The sequence below is a fragment of the Euprymna scolopes genome, chromosome 41, assembly GCF_053919585.1.
Source record: "Euprymna scolopes isolate OS-2025 chromosome 41, ASM5391958v1, whole genome shotgun sequence".
Taxonomy (NCBI): domain Eukaryota; kingdom Metazoa; phylum Mollusca; class Cephalopoda; order Sepiida; family Sepiolidae; genus Euprymna; species Euprymna scolopes.
The window spans coordinates 20,542,169-20,559,602 of NC_136522.1; the positions used below are offsets into that span (position 1 = coordinate 20,542,169).

Below are 17,434 nucleotides of genomic sequence, written 5' to 3' on the forward strand. Positions count from 1 at the left end.
CCTCATTTACCCTTACCCTGAAGTGCTTTTAGTCTCAATAAGTGATGACGTCATAAGAAAAAATGAAAAGGAAAGCTATTTGTGAAATCAGTTAATATAGTTCCCAGGTAATTTGAGAAGCTAGTGGCGCATGTTAGAACCCATATTCCATTAAAAAATGGACCCCCTATGCTATGGATTTTCTTATATTTATTTCTTGTAATTTCTTGTATTTAAGTAATAAATTTACTAGCCTATTTGGCATATTGGTTAAGATGTTCACTAATATGCCTCGCGATCAGGGTTCAATCTTCAATACATTCATAGCAAAGATTCAAAAATTGTATTGATGCCCTCTTGTTAAACACTTAGCATGATAAGGTGAAGATCAAGGGTAACAAGGAAAAGACTGGTGACCTTCTCTATACTTTGTTGTAGCAGCTAATGAAAAGGGAGCCTTTGGGTCATCCTCGACTATGGTTGATCACTTTAATAAATTACAAGTCCTTAGTAATAGGAGTTACTTTCCAACCATTCTGTACATGAAGGGGTCTTTGGAAAAAAAAAGGGCAGAATGTAATTGTTAAGGGTTCAAGAAATTAAATTTTATATACAGATTAGTGGATGATGTTGAGTTTGTGTGTCCATGCTGTAAACACCCTATCTCTGACTCTGATTAAACCAAATTCTTTGTTTCGATTCTAGTTGATGGTATTTAAATCTTTTTTTTTTTTACACTTTTGAAATCATTACTATATATTGGGTACAATATAATAATCAATAGAGAATTGGTTCTATAATAATAAATATAAAAATCTGCATAAATTAAAATAACATATGTAAGCATATTTTATGACTGGACAATGCTGGGTAACCTGCAGGTAATGTACAAAATCAACAATCTATATCGAAACATTGTACCTAAAAAAAAAACTAATACATGATGATTTCCTCTAATTGTTCAACGTTTGTACAAATTTACTTGTCTTGTCAGGGGGTTCAACAATGACTTAAAATGATTAAATGAAAGGCTAACATAGTAAATAAATAAATAAAAAGTAAAATTTTATAATTAATTTAAAAAATAAAACACTATTAGCAAAGATGACCTTCAACAATTTAAAATAGTTGAAATGCTAATTAATTTGCATACATTTTGTTTTGCTATTTCACATATAATAGCTTTATATATGTATTGAGCACTTTTGAAAAAAATATTGATTTTTTAATTCAATAAATTTGAACTTAGTAATATATATATATATATATATATATATATATATATATATATATATGTATATATGGAAATTCTGAATTAAATTATGCAGAATTACAACAAAATCTATTATTTGACAAGGAGCACAAATAATTTTTAAAGATTTTCTTTAATCCGTGGATTTTCAATGAATGGCTCATCTCATCGAAGGAAATGTTAATCATTACAAATTTAATTTTCAATTTATGTGCTAATAAGAAAAAATTATAATAACCCACATCTATTTTGTTAATAACATTTTCTGATGAGATGAGCTATTCATTGAAAATACATGGATTAAGGAAAAAACTTAAAATTACCTGTACTCCTTATCAAACAATAAATTTTGTTGTAAAGCTACAGAAATTAATTCAGAATTTCCATTTATATTATTGTTCTATCTCGTATATAGAGCTTTGTTTTTTATCTGTTTGGGATTATCTAATAAATATTGATATTTGTTTGAACTTTAGATTTACAATATTATACAATCTGTAATCCTACGACATCTCAGTATTTCTTTTAATCTATCTATCTATCTATATATATATATATATATATATATATATATATTGACACACATTGAAAAAAGATCTGTACAAGAAGAAAAATTTTGTCGTTAACATAAAATTAGATGAGGAGGAAAAAAGATGAAGAAAATATTTTATTGGGTGTGGTGGATGGATGGGTATTATCTATGAAGTAAAAACCAAAAAAAAGAAAAAAAAACAAAACAAACAATTGCATCCAGTTAAAGATAAAGAATTGTTAATCCAAATATAAAATCCAAAAATGACATTGGCAAAACGCTTACCAGTACTCGTTGATGCCGTATTGGATAACGGTTGGCCGATAACATCTGAATTCGCTACAAACGTAAAAAGAATGGTCCAAAAATAACAACTTTATAGGTTTGAAATGTTTGCCATGGGACCGTTTGATTATCAGGGCATGATAACTTATTATAATTCCAGAAATTCTTGAAGAAATTTGGATATTGATTTACATTTAAATAGCTGAAAGTGCAGGCATTAGTGCATCCCATCTATGATACGAGGTCACCCGAAGGATAATTAATGCACAAGTGAAATATAGCAGATCAAAATGAATTAACAGAAATACTTGTCGATATACTTATCGAAATTCTGAATTTTTGAGATGAATTGTGGATGCTTGTGTTATGTTAATTAATTGGACTATCATTCTCACCTTGGGTGTTATTAGCACAACGTTTCGGTCATGCTTTTTTTTCTCTATTACATTATCTCATAATAGCTTTATATATGTATTGAGCACTTTTGAAAAAAATATTGATTTTTTAATTCAATAAATTTGAACTTAGTTAGTAATATATATATATATATATATATACATATGGAAATTCTGAATTAAATTATGTAGAATTACAACAAAATCTATTATTTGACAAGGAGCACAAATAATTTTTAAAGATTTTCTTTAATCCGTGGATTTTCAATGAATGGCTGCATTACAAGAACTCGAACCGTGGGTCCATAGATTATAAAGAAGGTTCAATCTTCAGGGGTCACTAAGATATTTTTTAAGTTTTTCTGTATCACAGCTTTTCAGTGTGTCTAGGCAGACAAACACTTCAAACCGAGATTAAAAGTCAACACATATAACCATTAAGCTATTAACAACAGGTCACAGAATGTTTTATATAAACACTATTGGTCACTAATGTGTATGAAGTGTGTTTTTATGTTTAGAAGTTTGTGTATACCTTTTTGGTTTTGTCTAGAATTTCCCCATGTTAAGAAAGAAAAAAAAAAAAAAGAAATATTTGTATAATGTACGTACCTGTGACTAAGCAAAAATATCATATTCCAAAATTCACGTAAATTGATCTAGTAGTTTTATAAAGTAAATCGTTTTTAAGCGATTAGTGGAGATTCTAGGCATTACAACAGAAATTTTGCAAGTTTGAATTATTGAGTTATCTCCCTTTTGCTTTTCAATTTTAGATCATTTTCAAAATGGCGGATCAGTTAGCCGTTTTTCGGTACCTCATAAAATTTAATTTTCTATTTAAAAAAATCTACTTGATCAATTAATGCAATTTTGGGGATAGGATATTTTCGTTTTGTCACATATACATACATCATACAGATTTTTTTTATTTTTGTTTTTTAATATATGGAGAATTCTAAACAAGAACATAGTATGCAATTCTGAATTTTTGAGATGAATTGTGGATGCTTGTGTTATGTTGATTAATTGGACTATCATTCTCACCTTGGGTGTTATTAGCACAACGTTTCAGTCGCTGCAACCTGCGACCTTGTTCGGGTGTTGAAAAGAAGCACGTTTTCAACACCTGAAGAAGGTCGCAGTGACTGAAACGTCGTGCTAATAGCACCCAAGATGAAAATAATAGTCAGATTAATCAACATAACACAAGCATACTTACTTGTCGTTTGGCATAATGATAAAAGTGTTCACTAATAGGCTGAGAGACCCAGGTTCAATCTTTGGTTGAGTCATATCAAAGACTTCAAAAAAAATATCACAAATAATATGCTACCCGAGAGCTCTTCATGCAAACTCCTTAGCATAACATTCACAGGCAACACGAATTGGAACAAATACTTTAAGGAGATTGCCAAGGCTGTTGCAAAGACAGAAGAAGGTGGGCTCCCTCTATCATACTAGAAAATTACTCACACCAGAGGGTATTCTGTATCTCTACAAAGCCACCATTCATCTGATGCACTTACGACTAATTTTTTATTCTTAGGGTGCAAAAAAAAAGAAAGAGTCTCCAATAGGTCACGCACTATCAACTAAGCTCTAACCCCTGCCCCATCACTAAAATATTGCATCCCTGGGTCTGTTTTGCAATACTTTAATGGAATGTACTCTGACAAACTCATTGTACTTGTACTCCTCAAGGTACGTACACCCAACAAATCAGACTATCAGGAAAATCTTACCTCTTCACTGTAGAGACACCTAGATGCTGGAAAGCCTTCTACTCTAATAGCTTCTTCCCTTACGCTGTTAGACTTTGGAATTCCCTCTCTGTCATCTGCTTCCTTAACTGTACTAACATGCACAGAAGTTTAAATATAATGTGAACAGACATCTCGCTCATCTTCTCACATAGTCTATAGTAGACATGATCCAAAATAATGATCTCTTAACTCCAAGTGACAATATGTCTTGTTTGGGAAAAAAATTAAAAAAACAACTACCATATTTCACTTGTGTAAAATAAACAAGCAGCAAATATTATTAGATTTACCTCCCTTGTATTAGTTTCAATTCAATTTCTTTAAATATTACACACAAGCAATTTTCTTTTTAATAAATTTAAACAATTAAAAGATCTAATCGTAAATACAGTAAATCAAACAGAAATTAATAGCAAACACAAGATTCACATGTCACCGACTGATATTCTTATGATGTAATGTTTTGTGTTCGACTTTCTGCATCACATCAATTTATGCAATCTTTAAAAATAGAAACCTCACCGTCAACAAATATATGCTCATACAGAGAGAAGCCAGAAGAAAAGAAATCCAAACACTTGATAAATATCGCAATATTCTAAAATATTACGATATTCTAGCATCATGTATATGACTAGTGACTGACGAGAAATTTAGAAGTAAGGTTTAATGAATGAATTTTTTTTTTTAAATCGCTTTCTTATTCAATTTTACTTTCAACAACTCCATATTGTTAAAAACCAAAGAGTTATTAACTCGATAAAAGTCTACTATACCATTGTAAAATCAGATCCAGTATTTTAGTTTCATCTAATTTTACGTCTATGAGTTACTTAATGCTGAATAAAATTGCCAATATTCTTTCTTTTTTTTTTTTTTTCTGATGTTTGATAAAATTATGGAATAGTTAACACTTAAGAACCTGTAACCATCCCTCCAAAACAAAACACATAATTCATAGAAAATGCATTAAAATGAAATTCTCTACTGAACCTCCATAGTTTTAACATGTGGAAGCAATTTGTAAAAGTTTTTATACGTTTTTTTTTTTGTTTTTGTTTTTTAATTCTTATAAATCATTTATGGATATTAGAAATAATGCAGGTCACACCATTTTTTTCTTTTTTGTTTTTGCTTCACAAGTTTTCAAGTGTTATTCTCAGTATTAATGCTGGAGTCCTTTAGGGATCTATCCTGGACCCAACTCTCTTCCTGATCTACATTAATGATCTTCCAAATCACATCCTTACATCATTCGTAGACATTTATGCTGACGACACTACAATCTATGGTAGCACATCAAAGACAGTAAATGACCAAGTTCTCTGTGATTCTCTCTCCTCTGAGCTTGAGCACATGGTAAAATGGGGAAAGAGGTGGCTGGTTACTTTTAATGCATCTAAAACCAAGCTTATATCTCTACATCATCTACGCTCTGATGCCAATCTGGCATCAGTTGAAATGAATGGCTCTCGTCTTAGGGAGGCTTCATGATTGGACAAGCTTCTGGGCTTGACCTTTATTCCTGACCTGAAATGGAACACGTATATCAAATCCATTGCCAAGGTCACTGGAAAAATGGTGCGATCCTTCTACCACTCCAGTAGATATTTTACTCCTGATGCAATTCTCTACCTCTATAAAAGCCAGGTATGGCCAACCATGGAATACTGTTGCCACACCGGGGTAGAAGCTGCTAGAAGCAGCTTATCCTGCCTTGACAGAGTTCAAAATAGACTTCGTAGCTTAATGGAGGATGCCCTTTTCTCTTCCCTGCAACCTCTTTTCTACAGAAGAGACATTGCGAGCCTGTTTCAGCTTTATTGTTATTTTCATGGGAAGTGCTCAGCTGAGCTTCAATCTATGGCCTCCCCTCGCCAACCTTTCACGAAAAACACTCATCTAGCCAAAACCACTATCAATAATTTACACCCTCTTTATCTGTGCCTAAACCTAAATGTAGATTCCATGAACAAAGCATCTTTCTTAGAAATGCACGCCTGTGGAACTCTCTTCTGGTTGCCTGCTTTCCAGCTGACTACAATTTGTCTTCAAGTCCAATGTAAACAAGTTCTTGATAAACCGTCCCCCTAAGTAATCCAATTTATAAAATTCCCACTACTTATGTTTACTACGCTATAATCACATTAACTAATCTATACCCATTAACCCTTATCCTCGAATGGCCTCCGAGCCTTGATAAGTGGTGATTCCTGTGTTAAAAAAAATTTTTTTAAAAAGTAAAAATCTTACGAATCGTTTCCACACATTAAAACTATGGAAGTTCGGTATAGAATTTAATTGTAATGCATTTTATATAAATTATGTGTTTTGGGATTTACGAGTTTTTCAGTGCTAATTATTCTCTACGTTTAACTATTTTGTAAGAATTTTTTTTTTTTTAATTCTTCGGAATACAATCAATTAAGCACCAAATTTTCAGATTAAAAAAAAATCAAATTAAAAAAAATTCCCCTCATGGAGTTCATATTTTCTTAGAGTCATCATCAGGGAGATGATGGTGGCCAAGTGGTTAACAACATGAATTGACAACCTGGGTGTGCCAAGTTCGAATCCAGTTCATTCCACAGAAACATTTTCACTTAAGATGTTGATAGCCGTTCCTACTGTAAGTACACAATGTCTTTCTAGAAATAATTCTTACTGGAAAGATATCAGAAAGCCGAATGCCACGAAAAATCATTTGATTCAACAATAACAACAACAACCATCATCATATTTGGTTTAAGGCACATTTTATGTTTACATGTGTTGAACGGCTTTAAAAATTGATTTCCAAACTAATCTAGCCCGTCTTTAATACTCACATGACACATCCATCGTATCATTCTCGTATCATTCTCTCCATGCAACACATGTGCTCAACTAGTCATTTTCTAGATTTTTTTTCATTTAATATTTCATATATAATGTCAATTAAACACCAAAATTCTCAGGTTATCAAAAAAAATTGCCCCCCCCTCCCATGGTCACGTAGAAGTAGAAAGTCTATACTAATATTTTGATCTTTTCATAACTGTATATTTATTGCTCATTTGTTTGGAAGGGGGTCAAGTTTGATATGCAAGTTTATTATAAAAGTTTAATATAAAATGATCACAAAATCAAGAGGAGACCATTTTATGTTAAAGTTACATTTTTTTTTTTAATTCAATGATAAAGGTTAATGAGATGGAGAGACTTGGCAGTTAAATGATGATGAATACTATGAGATCATGGGAAATGTGCACATATCATCCATTAAAAACAATATTTGATCCAGAAAACAGTAATTCTTCCCCCTTTGTCAAAAAAATTACTCACGTAATGCGAAGATTAAAGAACAAACTACAGATGAAAATGATGCTAACAAAGACATTGTTCAACAACTCAAAATGTAGTATCTGTTCCGGCAGATACTGCAAGCAAAGACCCTATGTGGGGGCGACCCCACAGATAAGACCTTGGTCAATGTAGGGGCAACCCTTCATACCAATTGTCACTATTCAGCTCCCCTACTCCCCAGGGAGTTGGTCCCCATTTCCCTTCACTCCTCACATTAAAAATCGGCCTTGTGCCTAATTTGCTCAGTGGGGGAGCAAATAAATACCTCAAGATCAAAGTGTAGTATCTGTTCCGGCAGATACTGCAAGCAAAGACTATATGTGGGGTTTCCCCCACATATAAGACTTGGTCAATGTAGGGGCAACCCTTTATACCAATTGTCACTATCCAGCTCCCCTACTCCCTGGGGAGTTGGTTCCCATTTCCCCTTCACTCCTCACTTTAAAAATCGACCTTGTGCCTAATTTGCTCGGTGGGGGAGCAAATAAATACCCTGTTCTAAATAGGAACAACTTGTTGCTGGGTATTCACATATGTAAGCTAATAAGGGAGTCAGTTTAGTCACTGACAACCCAACTGTAAAATAAGTTGTATTAGTTTACATGGTACTAGTGCTTTGACTTAGAAACTCCATCCTGCGATAGAGGAGTCAAAACATACAATCATTTTCAATATGAAGACACATCCACAGCATTCCTCCAGTTGATTTCCATTGCAAGTAAATCTCTTTTGATTCCAGTTCATTTTTAGTTTTCCTCTCCTCCTTTTTCTACCAGGGTTCCATTTCAACACTTGGTTGGCAATTCTCTCTGGGATTAATCTTAGGATGTATCTGAGCCAGCGTAGACATCATTTGCAGATTATTTACAATACTACCTGCTGGTCAATGCGATTTTGGACTTCTTGGTTGGTAATTCAATTGCTCTATTTGATCCCTAGAATCTTTCTAAGACACTTATAATCAAAAGCATTCAATTTCCTCTCTTTGTTGATTTTGAGATGCCAAGTTTCACTTCCCTATAGCAGCACGGACAAGATGTTGTAATAAAATCTTTAGATCTAAAAGTTACTTTTTGTTTCTACAGATCTTGAAAAGTTGGTTAAATGCTGCTGAGGCTTTACCCATTCTGCATTGCAAGTTATTAAAAATTAGACCAGACTTGACAGACTGTACTCCCTGATAAAAATTGAATTTTTTTTTGATCTTGTTATGTAAACATGCACACTACTGCATGTTTAGTGTGATGCATAGGTGCATGCAGCAGACCTGCAATAGGATAACATCAAAGGCCACACAAGAAATGGGATGGTGACTTTGAAATAATAATATCTTCGTGAATATAAGTTTCCACGATGTGATTGTGAGCCATTTGAGACATTATAAAAAGTTTATTTATCCCAAATGTTGGCCCCTTTGGTCAGTAATTTTTTATGCCCATTTATAAAACATATTAGGATTACTGGCCTCATCATGAGTGTTATTTTCACACTGCTTCGGTTGATGTAAACTTCAACCTTCTTCAGGAGTATCCTATCGAAGTCGGGAATCTGCACAGAATTTTGAACAGGACCCTTTATTTAATCATCGGGAGCAGCTCGCCTTCCATGCACATTCCCAAATTCGATAGAAAGATTCCCAAGTTCGAAAAGATCCATCTGAAGAAGGTCAGAGGTTACATCGATCAACACATTGTGAAAATAACACTCCAGATGAGAACAGTAGTCCAAATCATACAAATTATCAATCCTCATTTTAAAAATTTAGAAACATTTATAAAACACTTTATGATTTTTAAGTAGTCTGATTATGGCCTACCCCAAATAACACTATTCCAGCACAGGGGCTCAGTTGTGTTTCTGATTCTGGGGTTTCGACCACCTCAAATTTGATTTCTTCACTTAAAAAAAGTTATTGCTTCTTTAAGATATGGTTCCATGCTGTGATTGTGAGATACTTGAAACTTTGCAAAATCTCATCATACAAAATGGTGAACCTCATCATGGTCACTCTGATAGATCTCAAGTGGTCTTGCGATGTGACCATTCCAATATTTTTCCCCGATTCTGATACAATTCCCGATTCCAATTCTTTATAAATCTCTAAATATTCAACTATAAAAGTGGTATTTTGTCCGATTACTGTAAAAACATCTTAAATGTGCATATATTTTCTCAAACATAAGAACACATTTATGAGGCGGGACCTAGAGATTTTAGTCTTACTGGAAGTTTAAAATCAATAAATATTTATTATTTTATTATTATTTCAAGCAGTGGAAGATGTTTCTTAAGCCAAAATTAAATAAAAAGATAATTTAAGGAATCGATTTTTGCATCAGAAAATAGACTAAAATTTTTCCAATTCCGATACCCCAAAAAGCTCCGATTTTTCTCATTCCAATTAATCGTCCCAACACTAATATATATTCAAGAAAGAGGATAAGAAAGAAATCCTTTGGATTTTTGTGAATCTCAGGGATAAAGGAGTTTGGACCTTAAGCTGATGGATTGTGTCTGGTGGATAGATATGTTTGTCTTGAATTGCAAGTCTATCATTCAGTAGAAGAAAATAAAAATTATTGTAATTTCTTGAAATAAAACAATACAGACTCACATTCTTAATAACTATCTATCTTAGTTGTACCACAGCTGCTGCTATCTTCTAGTAAGAAAGAATAACCTGTTGGGTTTCTCTGGCTTTCTGATATGTTTGTCTTAATTTGTGGGCATGTAATCCAATAGACGAAACCAAATATCATTATAATTTCTCAAACATTGTTACTTATTTTAAACTGAAGTTATGGTTTTGTTTGGACGGATAACCATTTTCTTGCAGCAGTGACAGAGACCACATGATTGATACTGCAACTGGTGTCGAAATTTAGCACCAAATTCTGACAAAGACAACTCATGACTTGTGCTGACAAATGCAGATTCAGTTTTTTGATCTAAAAAAAAATGTAATTGCTTAATCGATAGTATCGCAGAGAATTAAAGAGACGAAACAATAAAAAAAATAATAGATAAAATCTGAAAAGGTACTGACCCTGCCACAATTTGTCAACAACTCTACTCGCAAAGTAGAAAACGTTGTTGGCCATGTTGGCGTAACTTCCTCCCATTGCTATGGGTAAGGCAGCCTGCTCTCCCAGGAGTACGTCTGCAGCCAACAGGTGGTCCATGAGAGTTTTGATTATCTCTGTCTGATATTCACGTTGCTGGGACCTCAGTGCATGATCGGGCATCGCCTGAAAAAGAGGAAGGAGGATCAAAAACAAGAGTTAGATATTTAAGATTAGGGAAAAGGAAAAAATATATTCTTCATGCAACAAAGCTAATATTTAGTTATCTCCCTTTGAATGTGGAATATGAAGATTTTTTTTGATACTTTCACTCAATAAACATTTGAAGTTATTCATATGCAGTTTTATACAAACTTGAATGTGTCAATTGGATGGTAAAATTACATCAGAAAATAGAAACTTTCCAATGTCTTTAATTACTGATCACAAACTATTTGATCACATTAATATCACAGAGTTGCGAAAACTCACTGGCATCTCGCCAATGTCTTCTGTCATCAAATGTAAAATCTTCAGATTTTTTTTTTTTCTACACAGGAATCACCACTTATCAAGGCCCGGAGGCCACTCAAGGATAAGGGTTAATGGGTATACCTTAGTCAATGTGATTATAGCGTAGTAAACATAAGTAGTGGGAATTTTGTAAATTGGATTACTTAGGAGGACGGTTCATCAAGAACTTGTTTATGTTGGACTTGAAGACAATCAGATTGTAGTCAGCTGGGAAGCAGGCAACCAGAAGAGAGTTCCACAGGCGTGCAGTTCTAAGAAAGATGCTTTGTTCATGGAATCTACATTTAGGTTTACCTTCTCTGCCACCAATAGCAATGGCCAGTGACTCCCTGTCTGAGAGTAGATCTTTCAAACTGCTTGGCCTAACGTTCACAGGTAACATGAGCTGGAACAATTATATTGAAAACATTGCCAGGGCCGCTGCGAAAAAGGTAGGCTCTCTCTACCGTGCTAGAAAACTACTGCAACCTGAAAGTATCCTGTATCTCTATAAGGCCACCATTCGCCCATGTATGGAGTATTGTTGTCACATCTGGGCTGGTGCGTCTACTACTAGTCTCTCGCTCCTAGACAAGGTTAAAAAAAGAGTTGCCAATCTGATAGGCCCTGAACTGGCATCTAAGCTTCAGCCTCTGTCCCATCGACGAAACGTTGCATTCCTCTGCTTGTTCTACAAGTATTTTAGTGGTGAATGCTCTGACGAACTGCAGACACTTGTGCCCCCACAACGCAGACACCCTCGACAAACCTGACAGGCAGCTAAATCCATGAAAAGATGGATGTATGGAAAGATGGTGGGATCCTTCTACCACTCCAGAAGATATCTCACTACTGATGCAATTCTCTATCTATATAAAAGCCAAGTATGTCCAAGGATGGAATACTGCTGCCATATCTGGGCAGGAGCTGCTAAAAACAGCCTATCCTGCCTTGACAGAGTACAAAATAGACTTTGTGGCATAGTGGGGAATGCCCTTTTCTCTACACTGCAACCTCTCTCCCACAGAAGAGACGTTGCGAGCCTATCCTTGTTTTATTGTTATTTCCATGGCAGGTGCTCGTCTGAACTCCAATCTCTGGTTCCCCCCCTCGCCAATCTTTCACGAAAAACACCCGTCTAGCTGTATCCATTGTAAAAAAATTTTCCCCACTCTTTATCTGTGCCTAAATCAAAACGTGGATTCCATGAACAGAGCTTCTTTCTTAGAACTGCACGCCTGTGGAACTCTGTTCCGTCTGCCTGCTTCCCACCTTACTACAACTTGGATGTCTTCAAGTCCAATGTTAACAAATTCCTAATGAACCTCCCCCTTAAGTAAACACTTCATCAAATCTCCACACTAATGTCCTGTACTTGCATTAACCCTTATCCCTGAGTGGCTTCCGGGCCTTGATAAGTGGTGACCACTCTGTAAAAAACATTGGGAACGAGAGAGAAAGATGAAAGAAAAAGAGAGGGGGGTTGGTTGTTTTGTTTTTAACGGCATATCAACCCTTTTCCAGTTATTTAATGCCAAATCACATCAATTTGGAAAAAAAAATTTTCTGCTTCAAGTTGTTTTATACTTTTAAATATTTATTCATGGTGTTTGGTTTGGTTGTTTTGTTTTTACTGCATATCAACCCTTTTCAGGTTATTTAATGCTGAATCCAGTAAATTTGCCAAAAGATTTTATGCTTCAAATTCTTTATATTTTCAAGTACATATTGATGATGGTTAGTTTAGCTGTTTTGTAGAGTTTGGCAGAACATGATCTAGTTTTGCAAAAATAAGAGAAAAAGCCATCACATCAATGTTCAGTACATTTAAGTCAGGAAGCTGATATCTTTAGACAATCTGATCTGGAACATCAGTAAAGAGAGTGAGAAGAATAAAATCCAACCAAACATCAGGAGCTAAGGCTCTAACAATTTGTCAAAAATCAGATTTTTCTTACATATAAAAAACAAAGGCAGATTTCAACCAAAAAGCAGAGAGTTCACATTCAGAGGAAACTCGCGATTTCAACAAAAATCTATTTTTGTCTAAAATAAAGAAAAAAGCAGAATTCGATTAAAAACTGGAGAACTTGTGGTATGAGTTCATAAAACTGGTATGTGAGTCATCGAGTCCTTTTTGCCTTGCCACTCGCAGCCTCAAAAGGAATGGAGTGATTTATAGAGAACACATTCTTGGGTGTTTTCAGGTGCATCTAGTTGGTTTCTATCTTCTTAGGTTTTGGCTCATTTCTTCATAAAAGTTTCTAACTTCATGTCAGCTTACTATTTTTACATGTATGTGTTACTTTTTAGAGTTTGAAACGATTTTCAATGATTGCAAAATATTTTGAGTTCACATTTCTTCCTTGCTTTGAGGAGTAAAGAGGAAAGCAAATTCCAATGAAGCAGAGAAAGAAAGAGGGTAGCAGTTATAGGCATTTGCTTTTCAGCGTTTTTAAGAGTCACTTCACGATTCAGTCACTATAAACTCATATCCCTACATTATTTTAAAATGAGAAAATAAGATTTACCTCTAAGACCAAGTCCACAACAGCATTTGATTTATTTGTATTGGGTTGAGAGAAACTATCAACCACGATTGTTCTTAAAAAATCGATCACAAATTTTCGAGCAGAATGACCAGTTAAAAAACCTGAAACAAAAAAAGAAATTAAAATCAATTGTAAAACATTTTAATCAACAGTTTCACTCAATTACTGATTATTTCTTTAATATCATGTAAAAAATAAATAAATGGAGAATTTGAAAGATATTTTAAGGGGGATAACTGCACCATGCTGATGCTAAATATAATAATGGTTTGATTTATGCGACATTAACAATTTCTGAGTGATTTCATACCAAATAAAGTTATCAAATAGAATCCCAAAGTAGGATAATCACTTCATATTGTTTGGAAAATAAATAAAAAATAAAAGTTTTTAAATTTGAAATTAAATTTTTTTGAACAGTACAACTTCTTCGGTGAAAGTTAAAAGTTTGGTCGGATTTGTGTCATTAAACATGTCCTTTAAATTGTTTGAGTTGTATTATTTCTTTTTTTTTTAAATTAAATTTTCAACCCAAACAAGGTACAGTGTCACTTTAATGTGGGAGCTACTATCAGTGACATAAGTTGAAGGGATACTATATAGGGAGTTGAGCAGCAAGATGTCTGTTTACATTACACTTTAACTTCTGCATGTCAGTACAGTCGGGGAAGCAGGAACCCGGAAGGGAATTCCAAAGTCCAGCAGTTCTGGGGAAGAAACTATTGGAGTAAAAGGCTTTTTTACATCTAGGGATCTCTACTGTGTAGGGGTGGGATTTTGTTGCTTGTCGGGTTTGTCCAGGGTATTTATGTCGAGGGGATACATGTGCTTGTAGTTTGTCTGAGCATTCACCATTAAAATACTTTTAGAATAGGCAGAGGGATGCAACATTTCGTCAATGAGACAGGCTTTGTTGTTTGAAAGTTTAATATACATTCAACTGTATAATAATATAATTTGATATCTTTTCTCTTGTGAGTAACTGATTCAACCAGGGAAACGAATATCAATAAAACAGAATCAAACAAGTAAAAAAAATAAAATAAAATCATGATTTGGTGATTCATGGGAATTGCTTTTGTACTAAGACATGAACGAGTATTGTAAAAATTTTATTATAAAGTGAGACGAGAAAAGTGTTGCCCTAAAGAAAACAACACTACAGATTTATTTGAAAACTTTCATCGAAAAAAATCAAATTAGGTAACTTGATTATGTAGTAGAGCTGACATCTATTCAATGTAGCCTCCTTCAGCCTCAATAACCACCTCGATATGGGTTCGGAACTGGGAGCATGCCTTTTCCACAAGTGCTAGCAGGAACTTGGTGAATACTCAGTGGATGCTGGTGATCAGGCTGGCTTTAGTGTTGTGGGAGGTCATGTTGGTGATGTTCTCGACATATGACCAAATGAAGTAGTCCAGCAGATTCAGGTTGGAGCAAGAGGAGGTGGCCAGTGAGAGAAGGGTACAAGTCATAGCACTCATTCTGAAGCCAATCCTGAGTCTCTTTGGACTTGTGGGCTGGTGCAAAGTCCTGCTGCCACGTCCGAGGTCTGTCTGATTGCACCAGGAGATCACCACATTCTTCAGCACATCCAGGTACACTTTGGTGTCGACTTTTAAGCCAACTTTGAAGATGTGAAGTGGCCCTTACTTGAAACCATACCAAAAACCATAACCGTGGCTGGAAACTTTGTTTTCATCCCGCTGGGCATGTCCCTATTATTCGTGGCAATCCAGCAATGCATTTTGAAGGTGCTAGCAATAGTTCTACTGTCATAACTTTAGTCGGTATGAGTTGTACAGTGGCGCATCTCCAATCTCGCTCGTTGAACATTGTGTCACTTTCAGACATGATAGAAGGCTCCTATCGCTCCTTGGGATTTGTACACAACTGGCCAACTAGTAGATGGTCAGCAAAAAAAAAAAAAAAAAATGTTTTTCATCAAACAAAAATAGAATCATGTTGTCTTTTCTAGGGCAACAATTTCATTGTTCAACTCTGTAAATAAACAATTTGAGAAGTTATATTCTTTGTGCTTGAGTGACAACCGAAAGCATATAAGTAATCAATAGTAACAAAACAGAATCAAGTAAAAATATAAAAAAAATAAAATAACTTGGTGCCACCGTATAAATTCCTTTTATACTAAAACATCAAAATTACTTACTGTTGTAATGTTTTTCTGGAGTTTTTACATAAACAACACTTGTGTCAGATTCGGGGAATGGCTGAAAAACAAAAAAAAAAAATCTATCAAGAAAACTGTTAGAAATTGCAAGAAAAAGAATCAATTTTAATCATTTTATTTACTTCAGACGGCATACAGTCACCTGATGTAAGGTTATACGAGATACTTTTTATTTGTTTTTACATAAACCTTTCGGTATTGCTACACAATCACGAGTATGTTTCGGTCAACTATTTATAGATAACTAGAGACTTCATCAGCGATACCTAAATGTTTATGTAAAAACAAAAAAAAAGTATATCTTGCTCTACATCATATTGAGCACTCTTGTATAAATCTCGTTATTTATTCAGTTATTTATTGCAGACTATTATCCTCATCTTTTCAGCCAACTATTCCTCTGGCCTTCGTCAGGTGGTTACTGCAACGAGATAGGAACTCCGAATCTCTTAACTGCATTCTCAGCAATCACTGCCTTCCGTAGTTGCTGTCATCTCACCACGTTTTGGCCAACTAAGCCTCTGGCCGGCTTTGGGTAGGATTAGCGCAGTGGATAAAGATGTTGAATCTCTACGGTTCCAGCTGAGCATTGTCTGAAGATAGCGGTTTCAATTCTACTCAAAGCCGGCCAGAGGCTTAGTTGGCCAAAACGTGGTGAGACGACAACTATGGAAGGCAGTAATTGCTGAGAATGCAGTTAGGAGATTCTGAGTTCCTATCCCGTCGCGGTTGCCACCTGACGAAGGCCAGAGGAATAGTTGGCCGAAACACGAAACAACAACTAAAAAAAGATGAGGATAATAGTCCGCAATAAATAAATTAATAAATAATACTCATCTCAATAACGAATTCCAATTAAATAAATAATATACTCGTTATTTCTTTTCTGAATATTCTTAAGTTGGAAATTATATATATTAGTTCAAGGTCAAAAACCAACCAGTGTTAGATAGATAGATTCTAGCTCAGAAAACAGCAATTCTCTCCCTTTGTCAGAAAAATTTCTCATGGAATGTGAGGACTAGAGGACAAAATAAGGGAAACAAGAATTATGAAAGGTTTGAAAGTAAACCTAAGATCCACTTTTTACTCTCCTATTAGCTAAGCAACTCCATTCTCATCACTTATTTCCAGGTTTTCCTTAACGTTTCCCTTCTAACTGACACTGCTACCTCAACTGTTCTACACCTATTGCCCAAAATGCTCTCACACATTCTTTCATCATCAGCAGCTTAATGTTGGTTTTATATGCTGGCATGTGTTGGATGACTTTTAGAAATTGACTTCAAAACTAATCTACCTCTGGCCAGGTTTTTATTTATCCCTTTTTCTCTCAAATACATCATCTCCAGCTTTTGCTTGGTCATTTTCTGCTACCTGACGCTCCTTCCTCAACTGTTCTACATCTATTAACCCAAACATTATTACTCTAACGTGACTAAACCATTAAAGTCACCTGTTCAATACATATCTTATAGTACTGTCTAGATTTCATATTCCTTGGAGATCATCAGACCTGTTTTTAAAACTCGCATTACACATCCATTATATCATTCTTA

The 17,434-nt window shown here is 34.6% G+C and overlaps 1 protein-coding gene across 4 annotated transcripts in view; it reads right to left on the reverse strand.

The window, feature by feature from the left end:
* Positions 1-17,434, reverse strand: part of LOC145266399 (WD repeat and FYVE domain-containing protein 3-like) — a 447,754-nt gene that overhangs the window by 84,668 nt on the left and 345,652 nt on the right. For 2 of the 4 annotated variants that reach the window (XM_080122044.1, XM_080122043.1), the window contains exons 36-39: positions 15,855-15,915; positions 13,661-13,782; positions 10,601-10,802; positions 2,049-2,102 (exon numbers count right to left, since the gene is read on the reverse strand). In XM_080122044.1, the coding sequence (XP_079978170.1) occupies positions 2,049-2,102; positions 10,601-10,802; positions 13,661-13,782; positions 15,855-15,915 (439 nt within the window). The remainder of the gene's footprint in view (positions 1-2,048; positions 2,103-10,600; positions 10,803-13,660; positions 13,783-15,854; positions 15,916-17,434) is intronic. The other 2 variants (XM_080122046.1, XM_080122045.1) reach the window with 1 other exon arrangement.